This window comes from Anolis sagrei, chromosome 4 (assembly GCF_037176765.1).
Source record: "Anolis sagrei isolate rAnoSag1 chromosome 4, rAnoSag1.mat, whole genome shotgun sequence".
Taxonomy (NCBI): Eukaryota; Metazoa; Chordata; class Lepidosauria; order Squamata; family Dactyloidae; genus Anolis; species Anolis sagrei.
Window position 1 is genome coordinate 99,099,008 of NC_090024.1, and position 23,890 is coordinate 99,122,897.

The 23,890-nt window shown below is 39.2% G+C and overlaps 1 protein-coding gene across 4 annotated transcripts in view; it reads left to right on the top strand.

The window, feature by feature from the left end:
* The window catches only part of LOC132774511 (cadherin-18), a 768,567-nt gene that overhangs the window by 667,465 nt on the left and 77,212 nt on the right, over positions 1 to 23,890 (top strand). For all 4 annotated transcript variants that reach the window (XR_010909825.1, XM_060774682.2, XM_060774681.2 and 1 more), the window contains 2 exons: positions 5,505 to 5,692; positions 17,202 to 17,455. Coding sequence is in view for 3 of the 4 variants with exons in the window: in XM_060774682.2 (XP_060630665.2) it covers positions 5,505 to 5,692; positions 17,202 to 17,455 (442 nt within the window). In the remaining variant the exon portion in view is untranslated. The remainder of the gene's footprint in view (positions 1 to 5,504; positions 5,693 to 17,201; positions 17,456 to 23,890) is intronic.

The following is a 23,890-nucleotide window of genomic DNA, read 5'->3' on the forward strand; positions in this document are numbered from 1 at the left end:
GTGAAACTGAGGAAAACAGTCTCACCAATATGATGATTGCATTGCATATATTCATATTCAAAATCATCAAATTCTGTATCTCCCACCTTTAAAATTTATTTACTGCCTTTATCAAAATCCAAAATGGCACACCCAGAGATGAGACATAGTGCAAACCATAAGACATCTGAAACATACACAAAAATCTAAATAGAGAACAATTGTTAAATTACTTCTTTCTTTTATATTTTTTACTGTTATTTTCAATAGTCCATACTTGCCATGTTGGTCTTTCTAGAGCAGCTCATTATTGGGACAGCCATGTCCTATGTACCTCTTATAAAGTTGTACATTCATCTCTCCACATTTGCAGGTTTGGCTTTTGCAGGTTTGATTATTGATGGATTCAGTTGAATTTTTTTTCTAGGCATCTCTAGGTCTGCCAGTGAGATTCTATTATTAACTTCCTCTTGTCATGCTGGAGGAACTCGAGATTTCTGGAGAATACACTTCTGTTGGCATCTCTGGGTCTTCCAGTGTGATTCTATGGTCAGCTTCCAGAAGAAGCCAGCCATGCTGGAGTCATGCTGGAATTCCTAAAATTGTTATCTGAGGTAAAAAAAAAACTTTATTTACAGTTCCTCACTTTCATGAGAGCCTTGTCAACTGAACACTAGTGAATGTGGAGGGCTGACTATCTCTTTTCTGAAAACTAAAATGACAATATTTTTCTTATATTGTGGCAAATTCTTTCAAAAGATTTCATACACATTCTCGAGAGCAAAACCCTATGTTCAGAAAGCCTCATTTACAGGTTTTTGTCAAGGAAGTGTAATTCTCAAGTATTTTCCTTCTTTTAATAAGCATAGCCTTAAGTGATAGCTATTCGGTTAAATGCTTTGCTAAATTGAACCTTGAAAGAATAAGTGGTGTAGTTTTTATGAAGATCTGCTGTATTCTTTATGCATAGCAATGAACTCTATTTCCTACTTTAAGTGCACAGCTAACCACAAACTTAACTGTGGAGTCATAACTGGAGCCTCCATAATTATTTTTTATGTGAGCAGTTGCTGAATGAATATTACATGATCACAAATGAGAAGACAGGCGGTCTGTGAAATTGAGAATGGGAGGAACACTGTTAAGGAGACAAATTGTCTTAGGATGCAGTCTAAGCTGTTCTGTGCACTGAAATTCAGCAGTGCTTGTGGAGTGGCAGCTGCTGACTAGTATGTGACTGAGGTAGTGCTAGGTATCTATCCAAACTTGAAATGAGTTATCCAAGGTGACAAATCCAAGGTGAGGATACTGTCCTTTTTTGCATTGCTTAAGTAAAGCCATCCAGCCATGGGGCTATGAGGAAATAATAGAAAACTAGTAGTCTGTAAGATATTGCTAGATAGACAATGAGATGGGAAAAGAGAGACAGGGATGGATCAAATCTTTAGAGGGACAGGTAAACTTAGGCCAGTTGGGCACAGGGGAATGCTGTGCCCAAACATGGGGATTGTTTGTTTGATGGGAGTGTGGAAAGGGGTCAATGGCAGGGCTGTAGGCAAGGGGGGGGGTTGTGGTATCCCCCCCCCCTATTTTTTTCAGGTTTGAAAAACCTGGTTTATTCATGAATTTTAACTGGTTAACCCAATCCCCATGCTAAGTCTATAAGAAGCAAAAATTAAATGAGTACCTCCAGAAATGCAAGCACCATCTGAAGCAAATTTTGACAATTTATTCATACTGCCTTTACTTTCAGCAATAGCCAATGTAGTGGAAGCAACCAAGTTGGCCCACGTGTAACTGGCAGGCAAAGCCTAAGGCATGGGAGGAGGGTACAAAGTAACTCATGAGACCAGACTTGGTGGGGATGCTTGACAGGGGCAGAGCTGCAGGTTATTTAAGGCTGCTCCACCTCCCTGCTGTGCTCCTTGCTTCATCTTGAGGTAGAAGGTAGATTCCTAATGGGAAATTAGGCCTTTCCCTCCTTGCTCCCTCTCCTCCCCTTTTCCAAATAGTAGGGTTCCCATTGCTATGTGTTTGCCCCAGGAAGACACCCTACAATTTGGGCAGTTTCTGCCCTTGGTATTTATTGGCAGGGATTTCCCAGCAGAGAATAAGGGCTGGGCTAGAGGTTTGGGTGACTGCACTAAGCAGGGTCCCCTCCTGGGCTGCCTCAAGGAAGGCACACCCTGTAGCAGAGAAGGTTTGCCCTCCCTCCCCACTTTAGAATAAACTCTTAATAAATGGTTTGCCTGGGTGAGTCACATTTACTCAACTTCAAGTCATGATTGCTAGGCCACAGAGGAAGGTTGCAGACAATTCCTTCCTTTAAAATAATACTGAATGAATTGTTGTCTCTCAGATTAAAAGCACCAAGATTTGTCACTACCATTGCCTTTTTCCACACAGGCATTGAAAAGTACAAAAGCAGTGCCACACCAGAGAGTATAAAGTAGGCTGATGCTTCTTTTAGGTTTTTGCAGAATGGAGTAAGCTCTAACCTTCCACTTCATCCTTCTTGCTGATCATGTGGTTGCCCCATTCTGACATCAGCAGATGCAACAGGCAGTTGCCAGGCACTTGCAGGTAGCATGATGAGTAGTGAGGATCAGCAGTGCTAACATGTGAATGAACCATCCCCTTCCCCTTTGCTATTCAGGGCATGAAAAGTGTAAAGGTAGAGGAGTCCACCTGGACAGTAGATCTGGCTAAATTGGACTGATCCAGCTATCCAGAGAGCTACAAAGTCCACAGATATTCTAGAGTTTTTTCTAAACTCAGGCATATCCTCTGGTTTTTCCTAAAGCAGAGCAAAATTCTGTTAAGAGTAAAAAAGACTGGGATACTCATTGGAAGTCTCCATGTGTCATCTTCTGTAGCTCACCATTGTTGGTAAAGTCCAAGATTTTGTGTTTATGTAGACAAGCCTCTAAACAGGCATTGGAAAACAGATGAGTGATCACATTCAGAGAAAAGTGTCATTTTTCCTTTGCATGGGCAACAGTGAAAAGTGGAGCACAACTTTGTAAGGCAGGCTCGTTTCTAACATAATGAGTGCTCTGATCATGAAGGCTTTTCAAGTGGAGATTTGAACCCTTCTTTCCATACTGCAGCACTTTGTGTATTACCCCTATGTTTTGCTAGTCAGAAGTTGTTTTACTAAGAAACTATTTAAGGTGTAACATGTAAATCATTACACAGCCTGGAGACAGGAATTCAGCTAAAAAGAGAACTGGCAAAATTTCCTTTTTTCTTGCAATTTAACCAGGGATAATGAATTAATCCATTAAAAAAGAAAACAAAATCAGGCATGGCAAGATTAATTTTCAGAAAGAAAGGCCATTATTTTCCAAAATGTTGGACATGTTTTCTCTTTCATTACTCTTTCATATATGTTCCATAAATTGTCCAGTATTATCATAGGATAGTGGAACTGTTGCTATCTCAGTACAGTTGGCATTGATTTCCTGTCTTGTGTGACTCATAGGTCCCTCCTGGAAAATTCTCAGTTAATAAAATACTGAAGATCTGGTTAATATTTATTTTATTCCATTGATTTTTAAATGTTATTAATTATCAAATCATCTTCAACTCATGGTGACAATTTGAGTTAGATATCTCCAAGAGCACTAGGCACTTTCTGCCCTTCATGTCTTGTAAACTCAAGACTGTAGCTTCCTTCACTGAATTAGTGTACCTGTAGTCCAAGGTCCCTCTTTTCCTACTGCCTCCCAATTTGCCTATTTATCATTTTTTTTTTCCTAATGAGTCACAATGCCCCATGATATATTCAAAGTATGATATTCTTATTGTCGAAGGCTTTCATGGCCGGGATCACTGGGTTGTTGTAGGTTTTTCCGGGCTATATGGCCATGTTCTGGAGGCATTTTTTTTTCTCCTGACGTTTCGCCTGCATCTATGGCAAGCATCCTCAGAGGTACAATTTCCGTGTGTCTTGGAACAGTTTCTGCCCGTAGAGATGTTCAATGTATTGTCGAAGGCTTTCATGGAGAAACTGTTCCAAGACATACGGAAATTGGACCTCTGAGGAGAGCACTGGGGAAAAAAACTATATTAGAACCCACCCCCCACCCACCCATCTCCCCCCCCCCCCCGGTGGTGCAGTGGGTTAAATCCTTGTGGCAATAGGACTGCTGAATGATAGGTCACTAGTTCGAATCCAGAGAGAGCAGGTCAAGTTCCCTCTGTCAGCTCCAGCTCCCCATGCAGGGATATAAGAGAAGCTTCCCACAAGAATGTTAAAACATCAAACATCCGGGCATCTCCTGGGCAACATCCTTGCAGACGGTCAATTCTCTCACACCAGAAGTGACTTGCAATTTCTCAAGTTGCACCTGACACAAAAAAGCTACCATATTTTGAATTGATTATGTAAGTTTGTCTCCAATCGCCTGGACCATCCATTCTAAAAAAGCAGCTGAAGTGGTTATTTCATATCCACTGCAAATGCCATTGCCATGTAATTGCCCTTTCTTCGTTTTTCAATCCCTTGGCTTGAGATAAGCTTTTGTATCTTTTTACAATAAGGTGACTTACTGAAGAACACAAATGTTCATTTAAGGTATAATGTGGTTTAGCTGAGTGCTATAAAGATTTGAGTAGTAAAGTTTCACACAATTGCAAGACACATAAATGTAGTAGGAGGGGAACTCACTCCAGGCTTTTAAAATTGCTTAGCTTTTAACTCAGAGAAATTTACAGCTGTTGTTTCCTTGGCCATTTGATAAGAGAGAATGAAGAGAGTACAAAGATGCTATATATTTCTACCAGTGCTGCAAAGATATACATGCTTTGCAGCTTTGAATGTAAAAAAAATCCATGAAATGAAATCAGGATTTAAAAACTTTGCTTGCTGTGCTTTTAAATACCTAAGTTGAAGTACAGAGTGTCCTCTAACCCTAGAACTTAGTCAGAAAATGATATTGTTTGATATTTCAGGACTGATAAAAGAACATAATAGAGATGAATTTTTGGAATTCCCTGCTACAATGTGTGGCTACAGCTATTAACTTAAATCACTTTTAAAAGGCCCGTTTTTCCTAACTGCTATGGTGGAGAGGGATGGTGGGAGCTGAAGTCCAAATGCAAATTTTGGCCCAAATGAAGAGAAAATGGATGAAAATTATTTATAGTGAAGACAATAGTTACCGATAAACTATTGCCTGTCATAGCTATAGAAAATTCTCATAATCAGGAGCCATGTAGTGTATCTTGGTATATCACATTCTATGGATAAACAAGAGGGTAGAGATCTTGCTGTTATCACCTGTTTGAAAACTTCCCATTGAAAGGATGATGATAAACTTAAGAGACCTGGGCTCCACAAAACCTTTACTTTCTACTTCATTCATCACAGAGAGTAGTATTTTACATTCTGGTTTAAATTTGGTTAAACGATATTTGACATTTTTCACTGCAGTCTTCACCTCAGCCAGAAGACATGCCTGACAACTTGAAATTCATTTACATCAGAATTCCTAGAAATGCTGTCTGATTATATTTTCCAGAACATTATCAGCTGTATGTTCCTGAGTCAGCACAAGTTGGTTCCGCAGTAGGCAAAATCAAGGCCAATGATGCAGACACTGGGTCAAATGCGGATATGAAATATTCAGTTATAAATGGAGATGGCTCTGGAGTGTTTACAATATCAACTGACAAAGAAACACGGGAAGGAATTATTTCATTGAAGAAGGTAAGGAAAAACTTTGCAAGATGTTCCTGTGTGAAAAACTGAAAGCACCTTGGGCTGCATATTTCAGGACAGCCAGGACTGAACTAGACCTGGCAGCAGTTGTTCCATGAGCTTAGTTCTAGGATCTTGCTCCCACCAAATAGGAGGTTCTTGAGCAAGATTATGCTTAGACATCTCACTACACAAAGTACAAGCTGATTGCCTTCTTTCTATGTACAGGTCAGCTAAAAGACACTAGCCTCACACCTGGCTATAAACTAGATTAAGGAGAAAAAGCACAGAATATATGAGGTGTTCTCCATTACATCAACATGAATCTCCATAGTAGATGTAAATAATTATCCACATATTTTTCTTTCTTTCTTCCTTCTTCAGGAGGGAGTCAATGAGGTCCTTACCTTTTTTAAAAGGCCATATACTTTGTTCAATTGATTTCCTTAATTACATTTTTACATTGCAACTTGGGTGTTTTGCATAAAGCCTCAATATTGTTGCATGGAAAACAGGCAACTTTGTAAGGAAAATTTTGTTTTCTATGGATCATCATTTGCATTTCTCCCTACAAAATATTATTCTAAATGTACCCGTTTTTACAAAAAGTCCTAAAATGAGGGAAAAACCAATATCAAAACTGAAAATGCATGAAAACAAACATAACATCATCCAAGGGAAAATAAAAACAAAAACATATTGCTGCTGCATGCAAAAGTGAAATAAATTAAGATTGGTATTTCTATTCAATGCCCGGACATCTGCCTGAGGCCCCCTCCTCATCATCATATGCTGAGATCCTGTAAAAATAGTCTCTAGGAGAAAAATACCTGGGGAGGGAGATGCTGGAAAATGAGTTATGGGCTAAAGAAGATGCTAACATGGACTTCTTTTTTTTTTAAAAAAAGATAAACATAAACCCATTTTTCTGCCTGACTATGGTAGTTCCATAAAACTGTCCATAAGTACATTTAACTGGCAGCAAGTTCACTGAATTTAATGTGACCTCTGAACAATATATATATATTTCACTGGGCCATTAGGTCATCTTCAAGTATTACCTTTGGTTGCCACAGAAACAACATTTTAATGCATAGATATTCTTCCATAGGAAATAGGTTCATTTCATTAAAAATACCAGCAAATCTAATCAAATTTCTTAAGTACACAGAAACACTTTCATACACACTTGCTTGTAATTGCCTGAACCACAAAGGAGATGATGTGATCTTCCTTCCTGTAAGGAAACCCATACAGTTTTCTGTGACTGTAGCTAACATCTCTGAGCAGACTGGAAAACGCATACACAGAATATTCCCTGTGGTAATTTGTATGAAAATGTTAAGTTTGCACGAGAATTTCAAAGCCCTAATATCTGAAGATAAATATTATATGAAACTTCGTTTTCTAAATGATAGTGCTTTCCTATTTATAAATACTCTCAACTCTCTTGAAGGATATTTATCTTCCATGGTTATGTAAGTTTTCTCTTGAGCAATCGCCTCTGTGTATGAGAGATCTGTACATTTGTCATCTGAAAATTATTGTCTATTATATCTGTTTTACATAATGTGTTAGATAAGCATTTAAAATTAATAATGAATAACTCTTATTCTTTGTACATACAATTTAAGGGGTGACAGAAATTATCTAGATAAAACAAACTCACAAAACAATCTGTAAAAAAATGATTCTAGGTAAGCTGCAATTCCACAGGTTAGAATTTCTGGAAAGTGGAAATAATCATTTCCCACAAGCTCTACATGGAAGTTATATCGTGTATTCTCAGTCCTAAATACACAAACTTAGTGAGAGCCAGTTTTCACACTTGTGATTCTGAAAATTTTACAGATATTACAAATTTAAGCATGCTCATAAAGTGTGTGAGATAAAGGATCCTTCCACATAGCCATATAACATAGAATATCAAGGCAGAAAATCTTAGTCCACACTAGCATGCATTCCAGTTTAAAGCAGAAAATGTGGGATTTTATTCAGCTGTGTGGAAAGGACCAAAGTTTAATGTGTGGTAGAGTTATAAATTATAGAGGTATATCTTCCCAGCTCAGCTCTTCTTTCAGGGAGACTTATAGGTCATGCACATATGTTTCATGCAGGGTGTTACATCAAATGTATGAGTGAGTGAGCATGAAAATCCAATGTTTTATGGGATTTTCATAATAGTAAACATGATGTCTCCTTTTTTGTATATACCTCTGGCCAAAATGCCAGCTTGGGTGCTTTCCCCATTTTAAGAGGAAGGGAGGAAAGTGCTCTAAACACTTTAATCTTTATTTGTTGAAGTTATATTTATTTATTTATTTATTTATTTGTTATTCGAGCTCATATGGCGCCACTCCCCTGGGGCTCGGAGCAGCTTACAAGAATGGCTAAAATCTAACACAGTTTAAAAACAATTTAAAACATGGGGTCATGTAAAACATAAACTTCAGAATGGATTGCCTAAAACAGGTCTTTTAAAAATCTTTTGCCAACAGATCTTAAATATTTGGTTGTTGCCTCTAGTATTAACAGTGAAGATGGAATTCTGTTATGCCATGCAAAAGTGGAAAAATGCTTGAGATCCGTGAAAACCATAGATAGGAATTTGGACCAGTTTTAAAAAGTCATATATAATTTATAATTTATTTTTCACAGTTAAAACAATGTAAAATTTACTAAAAGACTGTCATCATAATCATGAGTGATCACTCATGGTAGAGTACAATTGTCTTCCAGGGGTAGAGTCTTGATGGTGGATCCATTAATGATTGTGAAGAGCTTTTCTGGATCCACATGGTCTTTCACAGTAGTGACATAGATATTTAGATGGAAGGCTGTCAATAACAACTAACAAACAGCACAGCAATCCATTAAATTCCCACTGCTGTCAACGCAAGAATAGGACTGCTTTTACTTTCCAAGTGAAAGAAAGCAACGAGAGAGCCATCCCGGTCTCCCTAGGAAGGGAATTCCAAAGACTAGGAGAATCCACCAATGGATCCTGGAAAAGTTGGAGGTCAGAGAGAAGATTTTAGAGCTCAAATAGACCCATAAAAGGTTATGTAGTCCTTCAAATGGTCAAGCTGTACAGGACTATAAAGGTAATCACAAAAGCTTTCAGTTATGCTTGGAAATGGATTTGCAAACATTGGAACTGTTGCAGCAAGGTAACAAAGTGTTCCCTTTAGCCCTAGGTAACAATCTAGCTGCAGTTCTTTGAACAAATTGAATTTCCAAGCACTTTTCTAAGGCAGACCTGTGCAGACCACATTATAGTACTCAAAATTAGATATAATCAAGACACTTGTTGGTCTCATAAGATCAGAGTTATCCAGAAGGAGGCACAGACTCATGGAGTTGGAAGAGTCCACAAGGGGCATTTAGTTCAACCCCCTGGTATGCAGGAAAGAACAATCAAAGAACCTCTGAGATATGGCCATCCAGCCTCTGCTTAAAAACCCCTGCAGTTAGTGAAATAGCTTTGACCATGCAAATGCATTCTGCTGAAGCCTGAGCTTCCAGGCTCTAGGCTGAATCAAGTAATGTGCACACACTATGAATTTTTATCTTCAGGGAAAGTGTAACCCATCTATCATGGTGGAGTAAGTGATATACAAACACAATTCTTTATCCTAACCACCTATGTACAAATAAACTGTAAACTTAAGAGATAAGGCACCAGCTCAGAAAGATAGAATCCAGTCGTAACTTTATTCCCTTACCCAGGGTCTTACCTACTGCTGCACAGAGAAGTTTGATAAGCAAAGCTGGGTGAGATTAACATATGTGTCCAGTGTCATTCTACCAGGTCTCTGTAATACATGCCAGGTTAGCATGTTCATCCAAGATCAAATCTTGAATAGGAGCTGTTTGGTCATTGACTGACCTGACATTTAGCAGCAGGATTTTCATCATGGTTCATCTATTAGGAGGCATTTTGGGAACAATTAGCACCCTGTTATTAGCTCTACCCTCCCACCCCAAAGACCCTATTTGCATTTTTAAGCACTTAAGGAGAAGGATGATCAGATAAATGTAACCCGTTCATCTAACAGAAACAACAAATATATGATAATGCAAATCTAGGGGGTATTTAAAAATGAGAGAGGCTCTCTCTCTCTCTCTCTCTCTCTCTCTCTCCCTCCCACACACACACACACACCACTTGTATCTTTTTGGCCAAAAAGCATACACTACTAGTGTATTTACCTGGTCTTTTTCGGTGTCATATATACTACATATTTACTTACTTTGATTTTCATAAAAAAATAGAAGATGGAATAAGGTAAGTGGGTGATGGCAGAAGGCTATGAATGCCTATTATGAAGAATGTTCCAGTGAGTTATTCCTAAGCAAATGTCCTCACAGACAGAAAACCTCTATCACAAAAAAGTGTATGATGGTGCTGGAATAATGTTACACTTTGAATAAGATAAAAACAAGTAAACCTAGCTCAGCATGTTGTGTGTGCAGAATTTCACATAGGAAGAAAAATATCTGCACTGAATAGGTCCATTATTTATTTATATGGTTTGAACAATGTTTTCTTCTGTAGAAGTCCAGGGTGGTTAACAGTGTTCCTATACACACATATGGGAAGAGGTGCCCAAATGCAACTAACACTACTAATATGAACACTCCCTCTTGATGCTTTCATCATTCTGTGCATTTGTTGCTATTCCAGAAGCTATCAAACATAAAAAGAATATATAACTACTGTTCTCTCTTAGCCTTCTCCCAAATAGCATCAAAGAACCATCTGATAAAATATGTGAGCAATATGAAGCAATGCTGTGGATACTGAACCACTTGGCCCATGCTCTTTTGGAAATGTTGCTGATTTCCCTGTATAATTTTATCAAGTAGGCCAAGCCAAAAACAGGAGAATATACACACAGAGAGAGAGAGAGAGAATTATTTACAGCGATACCTTGACATAAGAGGTTAATTTGTTCCACAACTGAGTTCTTAACTCAAAGCATTCTTATCTCAGAGCAATTTTCTCATTGAAACACTATTAATCCATTCTGATGCCCTCAAACCCCCCTCCAATTTTTTCGTTGCATGTTATTAAATAAGAAAATGTACTTTATAAATAACAAATAATATATGAATGCTCATTTACATGAAACAATAAAAAAGATCAACTTAAAAATAATAGAAGCACAAAGTTGGGACAAGGAAGCACATTTGAGGCAACAAAATATGTGTTGGCCAGTGTAAGAGCAAGGCAAAACCCTCACATTCACATGGAACAATAGAAAAAGAAAGATCAAGTTTAAAATGGTAGAAGTACAAAGTTGTGGCAGAAATCACAAAGCGAAGAGGCAGAAGCATCATTTTCTTCATACTGTGCTCATTCCAGCCCTCCCTTCCTCTCTTCATGAAACCAAATATACCAGGAATAAAAAACATACAAAATCAACTAATCCAAAGTTTCCCAAAGCAGACAAGAGCAAAGCGGACAGCAATCTCCCAAAGCAGTCATGAGCTTGAGGCATGAAGGCATGAGGCACAAAGGCTGCTCCCTTGAAGTCCTAAAGCCCTCTACTCTCATGCTAGTGCTCCCTCTCTCACTAGTGCTTCCTTCTGGCACTAGCTCTTAACTCAAAATGCTGCTCTTATGTCAAAGTGAAACCCAGGTTGAATGATGACTCTTAACTCAAAACACTCCTTAAGTTGGGATGCTCTTAAGTCAAGGTTCCACTTTTTTCTATCTGCCTGGCTTAGACAGACCATTTCTTCCCCGAAATATGTGCTTATGGCATGTCATATCTGTTAGAAAACTATCAGTATTATCCCTCAAGTGACTTTGCCCAAAATTGTTTCTTAATCTCAAACATCATTTGCCCTTAAAACACAAACAAAAAATAACATTTCCTTTCTTGTGAGGGAATAAAATGAGAAAAGAAATTCTCTCCAGCTTGAGCTTCATTATCAAGTATTTCTTTCTCCTGAACCTTTCTGAGCTAGGCACTTGAAATCTGGAGATGGTAATGTATCAGGAGACTTTCTAGTTAACCCTGCCTTTTGGTGGTATGGGCATTGCTGTTGAGGTTATAGCCACAGAAAGGCTTCAGGTTTTGATAACTTTCATAGCTGTCAGCTAGTTCTACCTTTAGCATTCTGACCCTCATAAGCAATGCTAACCATTTCTCAATCACATCTATTACCATTTCCTTTCTCCCCTTATTCCTACCTTAATTCAACATCTCTTTTGAATGGACTCATCTGGCTATTGATCTTTGCTGGGAAATGTCTGCTCTAACCTTTATTTGTTAAATATGTTTTTCTGCCAAAATTGGCAATAAAGAAAGTGGCCAACATCAAATTCTAATTAAAATATAATGGAAACAGATAAAATGTATGATTTTAACCAGATTAATAGAAAGGAACAACCATCCCCTTTGGTTAAGCATTAATCAGTGTCAAACGTCTGCCAGATTGGGACAGAGGGTGACCAGTTTAACCTCAGCCAGAAGGAGTTTTAATCTGGAAGTGCAAACTGAAAGCCAGTATACCATCTGAGACCATGAACCATGTGAGCTCATCCAGTGGATGCCAATGTCACTTACCTGTAGATAAAATTGCCTGTTAATATATATTTCATAGGAACATAGTGGGCCACCATATTCCAATCTGAGTGTATATGCTTACACTGATTGTTCTAAATCCTGGAATTATGTTTCTGGGTTACAGAATCCCTCAGAATAGTGGAATGACAACAAGGGAGATTACTTACCATATATATATATATATATATATATATATATATATGGTAAGTAATCTCCCTTGTTGTATATATATATATATATAAATGGAAAGGGTGTTCAACGGGACAGCAAAATGCGAAAAACCCTGACGAAAACTCACCAAATTTGCCGTGCACCAAGGTATGCACTCATCAAAATTCCAAACAACATTTCAACAAACTCACAATTACAAAAACCAACTGAGCATGCGCAGTGCCCAGGGGAGGAAGTACACACGCAATGCAATCTGGGAACTGTAGTTCTAGAACGCGGCCTGCTCGCTGGGGGCCAGGATGCTGCACAAACGGAGAAAGGAAGGAAGGAAAGAAAGGAAGGGAGGGAGGGAGGGAAGTTGAGAAGGTATATGAAAGAAGAAAGGTAGGAAAGAAAGAATACACAGAGAGTAGGAGGATGGGAAAGAAGGGAGAAAGGAAGGAAGGAGGAAAGGAAAGAAAGATAAAAAAAGAATAAAGGGAAGGGGAAGGGAAGGTGTCAAAAGGAAGGAAGGAAGGAAGGAAGGAAGGAAGGAAGGAAGGAAGGAAGGAAGGAAGGAAGGAAGGAAGGAAGGAAGGAAGGGGAATTTGGGAAGGGGAAGAGAGGGGAAAAACAAAGGAAGAAGAGAAAAGGAGGGAAGGAAAGAAAGAAAGAAAAGGAAGACTGGAAGTCAAGAGCGAAGGAAGGAAGGAGATAGAGAGGGAAGAAAGGAGAGAAACTGGAAGGAAAATAAAAAGGGAGGAGGAAGGAAAGAGGAAGAGAAGGAAGGAGGAGAGAAGGAAAGAAAAAAGGAAGGGAGGAAAGAAGGAGCAAAGGAAGAAGAGAAAGAAGGAGAGAAAGAGGGAGGGAAGGAAAGAAATAAAGAGAAGGAAGGATGGGAGCAAAAAGCTGAGGAAGGAGGTAAAGAGGTAGAGAAGGAAGAAAGGAAAGAAGAAAAGGAAATGAAGGAAGGAGTGAAAGAAGGAGAGAAAGAGGGAGAGAAGGTTGGCCACAGCAACGCGTGGCGGGTAAAGCTAGTCATATATAAGCCTCAGAATCTTTTTACAGATTTTGTGAGATGATGATCACTGAAATCCTAGCTATACTGTCATATTTGTTCTGAAGTAATGTCACTCGTTAAAATAGAGGCGTACATAAAGAAGCAAGATATCAATGTGGAGTTAATAGGGGGCACATTTTATTAAGTACCAATAATCAGAATGTGAGAGGAGTGGGGGAAGCCTATGCAGGCATTTTATCCCATGCAAGGAAGCAAACAAGTCATGCTCGCTCAGACCCAGTAGTTAGTCCACAGGGGATTGTTTGCTCTGTATGTGTATCTCCATGTTCTTAGCAACAGGATTCAGAAACCAGTGATTAGTGATTTGAAGTTGGTGATACCTCTTCCACATGGAAATCTAAAAAGATTTCCATGTGGAGAGGGTATCACCAACCTCAAATCCTGTAGAATTCCTACAAAACAAATGACAAACCAAATGTAACTTATCCCACCAAACCCAGATTACATGTTACATCATTACAACCAAATGAAACCAAATTAACCTAACAAATGAAACACTCAGAAAACCCTGTTTCCCACTAAAACAAGTATAATCATCATCATCATCATCATCATCAACATCATCTTTTTTTATACCCCGCCACCATCACCCCCATCGGGGACTAGGGGTGGCTTGCATGAGGCCAAGCCCAAAACAACAAATTACAACAAAATAAAAACAAAAAAACACAAGCAACTACATAATAAATACATTAAAACACATGAATACAGTGAGCAATATACAAATACAATATAGTATAGTCAAAAAGACCTCTATCTGAACTTGGATAAAGGGGAAAAATTCAAAATGAGCCTCTGATGTCATCAGCATAGTCTACTCATGTACACTCAAATTATGTGACCTTAGATATGTATGTACATACAATTGTGCTTCAGCCATACGTGTATCTAGGATCACTACTATCCATGCAGCTTCATCTCATGTAAATTTTATTTTATTTTTATTTAAAACATTTATATTCTGCCCTTCTCACCCCGAAGGGGACTCAGGGTGGAGCACAACATACAAATGGCAAACATTCAATGCCGGGACATGAATTCATTATATGCATACATAAACATTAAAAACATTTGTCTCAATATTAAAATACACTGTTTAGAAATCAATATAGTTTTATAGTGTTACCTATTTATATGTGGGAAATTGAAGAAAGAAAGCTGCAATGATTTGGTTAAAACTAATTAGATGGCTAAGCTCATGTTTCAATTCACGCTACCAGGGACTGTATCTGTAACTGATCCAACAGCAATCTAAAATTCCTGCTGTCAATTCATCTTCTCACATCAACTCCTTATAATTTCAGAGGCATTGTGCATTAGTCAGAGTGTTATAAATGTTAATTTTCCCTTTCAGTAATTAGAACGTTTCTTCACCTCATTCCTATAAAATAGCTGAAGCAGTGACATATGAGATATCATTCTCATCTATCATATTTTTTTCTGTTTCAACAGTGGAAGGGGAATATTCCTGAAGTAATGATCTTCTTTTGAGAATAAAGTGGTTTTTTATAGCTTTAGAGAATGAAAATGTATCTGAAAAAAATAGAAGTAGTTAGTTGTTTTAAAAATAATAATAATGAGAAGATTTTTAAAAACAAAGTTTGTTTTGGCCTCGATTAAATTTATTTGTAAGTACACATTACTTTTCTCAATTCTTTATAATGATAATTAAAGTCAGTGTGGAATTATTGCATTGTACTGTGTATGTATTTTATACTTTGTCTTAGGCATTATGTAAGCCACCTCGAGTCCCTTCGGGGAAATGAAGATGGGGTAAAACAATAAAGTTATATTATTGTTATTAGAATAGTATAATAATAATAATAATAATAATAATAATAATAATAATAATTGCATCAAGTCATAACACCTATGAGAACTAATAATCCATGAGCATTTAGAAATATTATAACAGATCAATAGGATGCATGTCTATTTAGAAGGGAATCCCTAAGTGTTCAGTGAGACTTAATCCAGGTAAGTGTACATAGGATCACACCTTATATTTGCTAATGTTTAAAGTGTCATAAGACCCTAAAGGTTCCTCAACAGATAAATGTGACCATCCCCTGCCCCAGGTTTCGGCGGTGACCAGGGGAGCATTTGCACAACTAAAACTTGTGCGCCAGCTGCGCCCGTACCTTGGGCAGTCTGACTTGGCCACGGTAGTCCACGCTCTGGTTACATCCCGCATAGATTACTGCAACGCGCTGTATGTGGGGTTGCCTTTGAAGATGGCCTGGAAGCTTCAAATGGTCCAGCGTGCAGCAGCCAGATTGTTAACAGGAGCGGCGCTCAGGGAGCACACAACTCCTCTGGCTGCCAGTTTGCTACCGGGCTCAATTCAAAGTGCTGGCTTTAGCCTATAAAGCCCTAAACGGTTCCGGCCCAGCCTACCTATCCGAACGCATCTCTTCCTACGAACCCTCCAGGAAGTTAAGATCATCTGAGGAGGCCCTGCTCTCGATCCCATCTGCTTCGCAAGCACGCTTGGCGGGGACAAGGGACAGGGCCTTCTCTGTGGTGGCCCCTCGGCTGTGGAACTCCCTGCCTAGGGATATTAGATCAGCCCCCTCTCTCCTGACTTTTCAGAAAAAAGTAAAAACCTGGCTCTCCGAGCAATCATTCGGAACCCCGGAATAGATAGTCAAGCTTGAGATGGAGAATGACCCAGGAACGGCCAAGACGATGAAACGGATGAGGATTGGAATGAGAGGATATAGCTCTTTTTAAATTGTTTTTTGTCTAAATGCACTTAATTGTTTTTTTGCTGTTGTATTATATTGATGACATCGAATTGTGCCGATATGTAGATTGCCCTGATCGCCTGCGGGCTGATATGGGTGGGATATAAGTGATGTAAATAAATAAATAAATAAAATTTACAAATAATATGGTCAAACTAGGAAGCCTACACAGTCTTGGCTGCCTCCAAAATGCCAAAGAGCAAAGGACACAAAGTAAGAACACACACTTTTGAGTTCCTTTAAGAATGGAGACAAAACCATCTCTAATTGGCCAGACTGCTAAAGGCTAATATTACACTCTTGATAATTGGGTAATATTAGAGGGGGAGTGAGAAGAAGTCAGAGGGCAGACAAAACTGCCCATAAATTGTTTCAGCTTTGTTCAGATAGACTTCATTAGGCAGCATCACTAGCATGATCTGTACCTCTCTCCGTATGTGGGGCAGAAACAAGGGAACTCTGTTCCATTGCAACAACCAGAGCCATATTGTTGTGTACTTTCAGGTCATGATGACCTTACGACAAGCCTATCATAAAGTTTTCTGGGCTGAGAGTGTGTGATTCACTCAAGACCATTCTGTGGTTTTTCATCATGTTTCAAACCCTGGTATACAGAATCAACTCTCAAATTATTACATCACACTGTATGATATCTAACTACAACTTTGACATGCGTTTTATTATTACTTCAAGAAACCAGGTGCTATTATGTGCTTTACTTAGCCATTTAGAAAAAAGGAAGTAGCTAAACGGACTAAACCTACACTATATTATGAAATATAATATGAAATGAAGTGTTCCCAAAGAAACTATGTTAATAGCTGTTGAAACCAATATGTGAACATCCTTGAGCCTAGAAGACACTCATGGTGGTACAAATAGAGTAAAGAAAGAGTGCCTTTTGTAAAATCACTTAAGGCCCCATTCACAGTGGTAATAGTACATTTCTTTTCTTCCCACAGCCACTCAACTATGAAAAAAAGAAATCCTATACTCTTAATATAGAAGGAGCAAATACCCACCTCGATTTCCGCTTCTCACACTTAGGACCTTTTAAAGATGTAACTATGTTGAAGATCATTGTTGGGGATGTGGACGAGGCTCCAGTGTTCACTTTGCCATCTTATATCATGGACGTTCATGAAAATGCCAGGATTGGAACTATTGTGGGGACAGTAACAGCCCAGGATCCAGACAGTGCTAACAACTTAGTAAGGTATGGTGTTTTTCATATAATTTCATGTAACATTTAGCATAGTCATTGAATGTAAGAAGGGAGAAAAAGTGTTTGCTTATTACAAAGGTGAAGTATGGAAACTTGGCTAAATCTATTTTTTAGATATTGGATTTGCCTTCATATAGTTTATGAGAAACAATAAAAAATATGCTCAGAGAAGAAGGTGAGCTTTGCCATGGTTTCAGAAAAAAAATGGCTTTTTTTGCTAAAAAAGTTAATTGTACATTTCATAAAATTTGTAGAACAGGCAGTCCCCAAGTTATGAATAAGATAGATTCTGTAGTTTTGATCTTAAGTTGAATTTGTATATAAGCCAGAACAGATACATTTAAGTGTAACAGCAGCCAAAGATATATACCATATTTACTCAAATGTAATGCTCACCTTTTTTTAGCTAAATGTTCTCTCCTAATACAGGGTGTGTCATACAGTAATCTGTTTGCTGAGCCAAAGCCAAAGGAGAAACTGCATCAGGAGCTGCTCCTGGTGCTCTTATTTGAGGGATGCCATCTCTCATTTAGTTGCCATGGCTCAATACTGGTTAATCCTTTGGTTAGTTTGGTTAGGCATCAACATTCTTTGGCAGAGAAGGCTCAAGGCCGTGTCAAATTACTGCCCCATGATTTCATAGCATTGCACCAAGGCAATTAAAGCACATTCATTCTGCAGCATAGATGCATCCCAAGGTTTTTGTGCTGGCATGGCTGTGGCAGGAGATTTGATTCTTTTTCTTGCACTGTTAGTTTGCATGAATCTATTTGGGCCTTGCATTTTGCAATAGGGCAGCTTTCCCCAGGTTGTAATCATAGGGCCAACAACCTATCAATCATCATTAGAGCCTTTAGATCCTCCCCTTTCCCCAGGTTTGGAGGGAAAAGGGGACTTTTAGTTCAGTCTCACAGTTTGGAGCCTTATAGCAGGACATGTGGGCTTTCTCTGTCCCACCTGTAAAAAGCTTCACTTCTTACAGCTTTTGCTGGTGAAAAAAGAAAACCTCTACAGCTTTGCTGGGGAGTAAAGTTACAGTTCCACAGCCTTTGCTGGAGGAATACAGCCAGTCTTTGCTGGGGCAAAAGAAACAGTTCCTACAGCCTTCATGGAGAAACTAAAGGACACCAGCTTGGCAGATCTACAGCAACCATTGCCTGGTAAGGGACCACTCGGGCTATCCATAACGCAGCTTGGAGCCAGGAGTTGGGGCCTCACGCCAGCAGGGAAAGAAAGATTGCCCAAGGAGGGGTCGGAAGGTTTCCCTAAAGAAGATAGGAACAGTTTATCAAGCAGTTGCCCGTCCCTTGTCAACAGACCGAGAAAGCTACCAGCTTTTTAAGATTATGAAGCATTTAATTCACTTGTTTGAAGATTTAAGCCTTAATAAAGAACTTTGTTGGACTTATTTTGAGCCTCTATAGAACTTTGTGTTGGGAAACCTATGGGACCCTTTAGCTGAGACACCCCAGCATCCCGTTGGGCATACAGAAAGCACATCCTGTATACAGACACTGTCATAGGCTCAGCGTGCAACAGCACAGTTTTCCTTTCCATTGCTAAAAGCTTTGATGCTCTAACATTTTTGTTTTTAAAGAAGGAATTCTAAGCAGGCAGCGACTGTAATGGCCATGTTACAGAAATTGCACATTTGCCACTGTGCATTATATTCACTACCAAATATATTTTTGTTTTGTTTCAGGGTTTTGGAAAATGAGGTGCACATTAGATTTGATGGTGCATTAGAATTGAGTAAATACAGGTATATATTTAGCTTTGGATAGCATTGAAAGGGGTTAGCACCTCTGTGGTGTTTGTTTGCCTGTTTGTGTCCCTGTTCAGAAGATTTCACTTCACTTTCTGACTTTGTGATCACTGGATTTTGAAAAATATCGTATTGTTGTGGAAACAAGGATCAGTGATTAAAAAAATTCAGTTGACACACCATGATAACTCTTCCAGGAGTGAATTTCCCTTCTCAAGGGGTAGATTTCTTTCACTGTTTTATCACCTCCATTTGTAAGTCAACTGTTTGTAACTTGGGGACTGTCTGTACTCTAAAAAGGGATAGATGTTATAGTATTGGTTATGCAAGCTAGAAAAGTTTGTATATTATTTGAGTAAACATAGGACATTTTTCCACCGGTGATATAGAATGGAGGTTATTATCTGCCAGTTGTCCAAGTTGCTCCTGCAGAATTCTGGGAAATGTAGTTCAAGGCAGAGCCTTTGGAAATCTCAGCTAGAGAGGTCATCGGCTTCCTTAAACTACATATCCAAGAATGCTGCAAGAGCAGATAGGACAATTGGCCCCCATTCTGTAATGCTGGTGGGAATGGTTCTGAGTTTTAGAGTCGTCTAAGAGAAAAATACATAACATTGATTTAAAAGAAAGTTGTCTGTTCTTACATTCAGTCTTCAGGAGTTATGTTTATAATGTGCACAAATTGCTGAAAACATGATTAAAAATACTTTTGCATTTTGGTTTGTGCCAGAACTCAAAGTAGTAGATAATTCTTGCAGTCTTGTTATGCTGAGATAATGTAAGTTAAGGAACTATGTATTTCTTTCACATTTACTGTTGCTACTCTCTTGTGATAAGTGTAATGAGAAAGCTATCACCCCTGCCTTACATTAAAGTTTGCAAAAAGATGTGGCTGGGGAAAAATAGTGCTTTAAAAACCTTGCTGTGCTTCAGGGGTTATCGAAACTCAGGAAGCTGCTGTGCTTGATTGATATTAGTGATAAGCTGGGCTTCAACAAAATTCAGGATGTCATCCAGCCAACCATGACGCTTTCCATTCTGGCTCCCACCCAGTTTTCTATTTTTCTTTTTCAACTGACAGTCAGTATTTGGCAGCTTTTGAGCAGTCACAGTTCTCATTAGACTAGTTCATTGGGAGTAGGAAGGTTACCCCCTTAAGGATTTTAAGATTTGTTGTACTTCTGAAAGTCTTGGAATTCCCCTAAACATACGGATTTTTCTCTCTTGTTTCCACCATTGTTTTCCATCATTTTGACATTAATCACTGGAGCTCCCTATTACAGGGAGAGATACAATTTCAAATGGGAAATATTGCAAAGTAAAGAAATGGCCTGTAGTTCAATGGTGGAATGTATGCTTTGTGTTTTATATTTTCAATTAAAAGAACATCTCTGTTAGGAGGAATGGAACTTCTGTGTGATAATACACTGCACTGAACAAGTGGACTAATTATTAGATTCAGTACATTATCATATTAGGATTGGGACAAATGTTTGTGACTGCTGGACAGCAAGTGTTCATGATGTTTAAAATGTTATTTCAAAGCAGTGGTATTCCGGTTCTCTTCTGTTTTTTGACCATACCTAATCATTAATGGGGTAAACCCATGAATAAGTTCCTGAAAGCACTTCATTTCCAGTGTGGACAGTGGTGTGATAAGCCACTGTTGCAGGAAGAGAAGAGAATCCACATGATTTTGTGAATATCATCTGTCTCTACTCTACTTCCCTATTCCCAAAGTATAGTCATTTAACTTCCAGCAATCAGACAGAGTAGTGCATGACCACTATTTCTCCTTCTTGCCCCATCAGCTTCCTTTTTTATTTCTTTATTTTATTCAAAGTACCTGCACAATTTTGCAGGATGCTGGTGCTTTTCTGTTTCTCATTAACTGTATGGGCCTTCCATTCATGGGGGAGGCACTGCTAAAATATATTTGGAAAAGTTATCTTACTGTATTGTGTGTTCAGCTACATTGAAAAATGTGGTATGTTAACTGAAATTGCCCTTTGGAAATAGATGTACACGTTTAATGGGGACATTCTGGAATCAAATTGACAAATGTTGTCACTGGTTAGACCTCACAAAAAGTTCTGCTCGTGACAGTTACCCCAAAACAAGGTTTGACTATATCACCCCATGGCAGCATAAACTCATTAGTCTGGGAACTGCAATATCCATATTTATTATGTCACCCATAGTAATTATAATGGGGTGCATAGAGGGATTTATGTGTACATGACAACCTGAAATCTGTTACTGTACAATCACAAAATGATGCAGTAATGAAACATGAAATGGCAGACTCTCATGATGTTGATCCAAATCTTGATATTGTGCAGTTCTTCTATTAAAACAAAAACAAAACAACAAAAAAGCACAAAGAAAAAACAGGGGAACCTTGGACAAAGAAGACCAAAACATAGATTGGAAGGAGTGGTCTATGAAATGGTTCAGTCTGTAATCATACACTGATATTGGGGGGGATGTGCAATAGGAAGATGAGCTATCTGGTTTGTTCTAGCTTTCAGTGAGAAAAGGTGTTCAATGCTTAAACATGCTATTAGACCAGGCATGGGTAAACTAAGGCCTGGAGTCTGGATGTGGCCCCTTGGGTTCTTTTGGCTCCAGAGGTAGCCATGTGTCACAACCTCCTCTCAGTAGGAGGATGCAGTGGCCCACCATGTCCTCTTGCTGAGAGAAGGGCCCTCTCAGTCACATTCAGCTTCACAGAGCTCTCCTGAGAACCCTTTGCAGCTGCATGTCAAGCCCTCTCAGCAGGAGGACATTATGGGCTATTGCAATCTCTTGCCCAGAGGAGGGCTCTGAAGGCACATGTGGCTGTGCAGGGCTTTCCCAAGAGCTCTGGGCAGCTGTGTGTGACCCCCTCCTGCTCGTGCCAACTGCCCCACCCAGCCTCCATCCCACAGCAACTACCCTGCAGCCTTTCTCCCTGCACCAACTATTGGCCTCGCCCTGCCCCCTCCCTTCCATCCACCCCATCCTGCTTCGCAATGCAGTCTCAATGTGAAAAAGTTTGTCCATTCCTGCTATTCCTGTAGTAGGCCATGGTGTGGTAATACTCCCAGAACAGGCAGTCCCTGAATTACAAACATCTAATTTACATATGATTCCTAGTTACAAACACATTCTAGACAACAAAAAGTGGAAGGAATCTCTCTCTTAGAAGGGAAATTCACTCCTGGGAGAGTTATCGTGGGGAAAAAAGGTGTCTCCACTTAAGTTTTATCACCAATCCTTTCTTACACAAAAACCCCAAAATTTCAAAATCAAATTGTTACCAGTAGAGAAAGTGAAGTGTAATTTTCTGAGGAAGGGCACAGACAGCAGGGCTGTTGACTCTTCCCCGTGCTATCCAAAACCAAAAGAAATGGCTAGAGTTAAACTTACAAAACATACCTGTTCTGACTTACATACAAATTCAGCTTAAGTACAAGCCTAAATAACTTACCTTGTTCATAACCTGGAGACTGCCTGTATATGGCAATTTCCTATCTTATAGCATATTACCCGAGACTATGATTTCACAAAAACTATCCAGACTCTCCTAGAAAACCGTAACTTCTATGTGGAGTTTCAGGGCAGGAAAAGTAGATGGGGGAGGCAAAAGAATGGTTTACCCCAAGGCAGCATTCTTGCACCGACCTTGTTTAATATCTTTACTAACAATCAGCCACAACCACCACTCACAAAGAGCTTTATATATGCTGATGACCTTGGCCTAACAACACAAGAAAATACTTTGAAACAGTTGAAATCCAACTTACTAATGCCTTGAAAGATCTCTCTAGCTACTTCAAAGCCTAACCCTGCCAAAACACAAGTATGTGCTTTCCATCTATGCAACCATGAAGCCAACAAGAAATTGAAAATCACCTGGGAAGGTCAAGAACTTGAACACTGTTTCCATCCTAACTATCTCAGTGTCACCTTAGATTGAACACTAGCATATAGAAAACACTGCTTGAACACCATGCAATAACATCCTGCAAAAACTTACTGGCAGCACATGGGGTGCAGACCCCAAATTAAAAAGAACATCAGCCCTGGCCTTGTCTTACTCAACAGCTGAGTATGCCTGCCCTGTTTGGCATAAGTCTGCCCATGCAAAGCAGGGGAACATAGCATTGAATGAAACATTCAGAATAATCACAGGCTGTCTTAAACCTACACCTTTTGATAAACTCTACAAGCTAACTGGCATTGCCCCCACCCACCCCCCACCCCCCGATGTGCGATGGGAAGTTGCTGCTAAATGTGAGAGAAATAAGGTTGAACACTGTGAAAGCCATCCACTACATGACTACCAGCCTCCTCCCAGTAGACTCAAATCAAGGAAAAGCTTTATGAGAACTACCACTCCTTTTGGCATCCCTCCAACAGCAGCAAGGGTATCCCTCTGGGCAGCTAAATCAGGAAATCCCAACTGGATGGCCCCCCACTAGGGTCTTCGTCTAGGGACAAACCAATCATGGGCAACCTGGAATTCCCTCATTAGATTCTGAAGCAGAGTGGGCAGATCAAAAGACAACCTGGCAAAATAGTACTACCTAAAAGAATCCCATACCTTGTGTGACTGTGGAGTAAAACAGACAACTCTGCATCTGTATGCTTGTCTACTATGCCCTGACTCATGTACA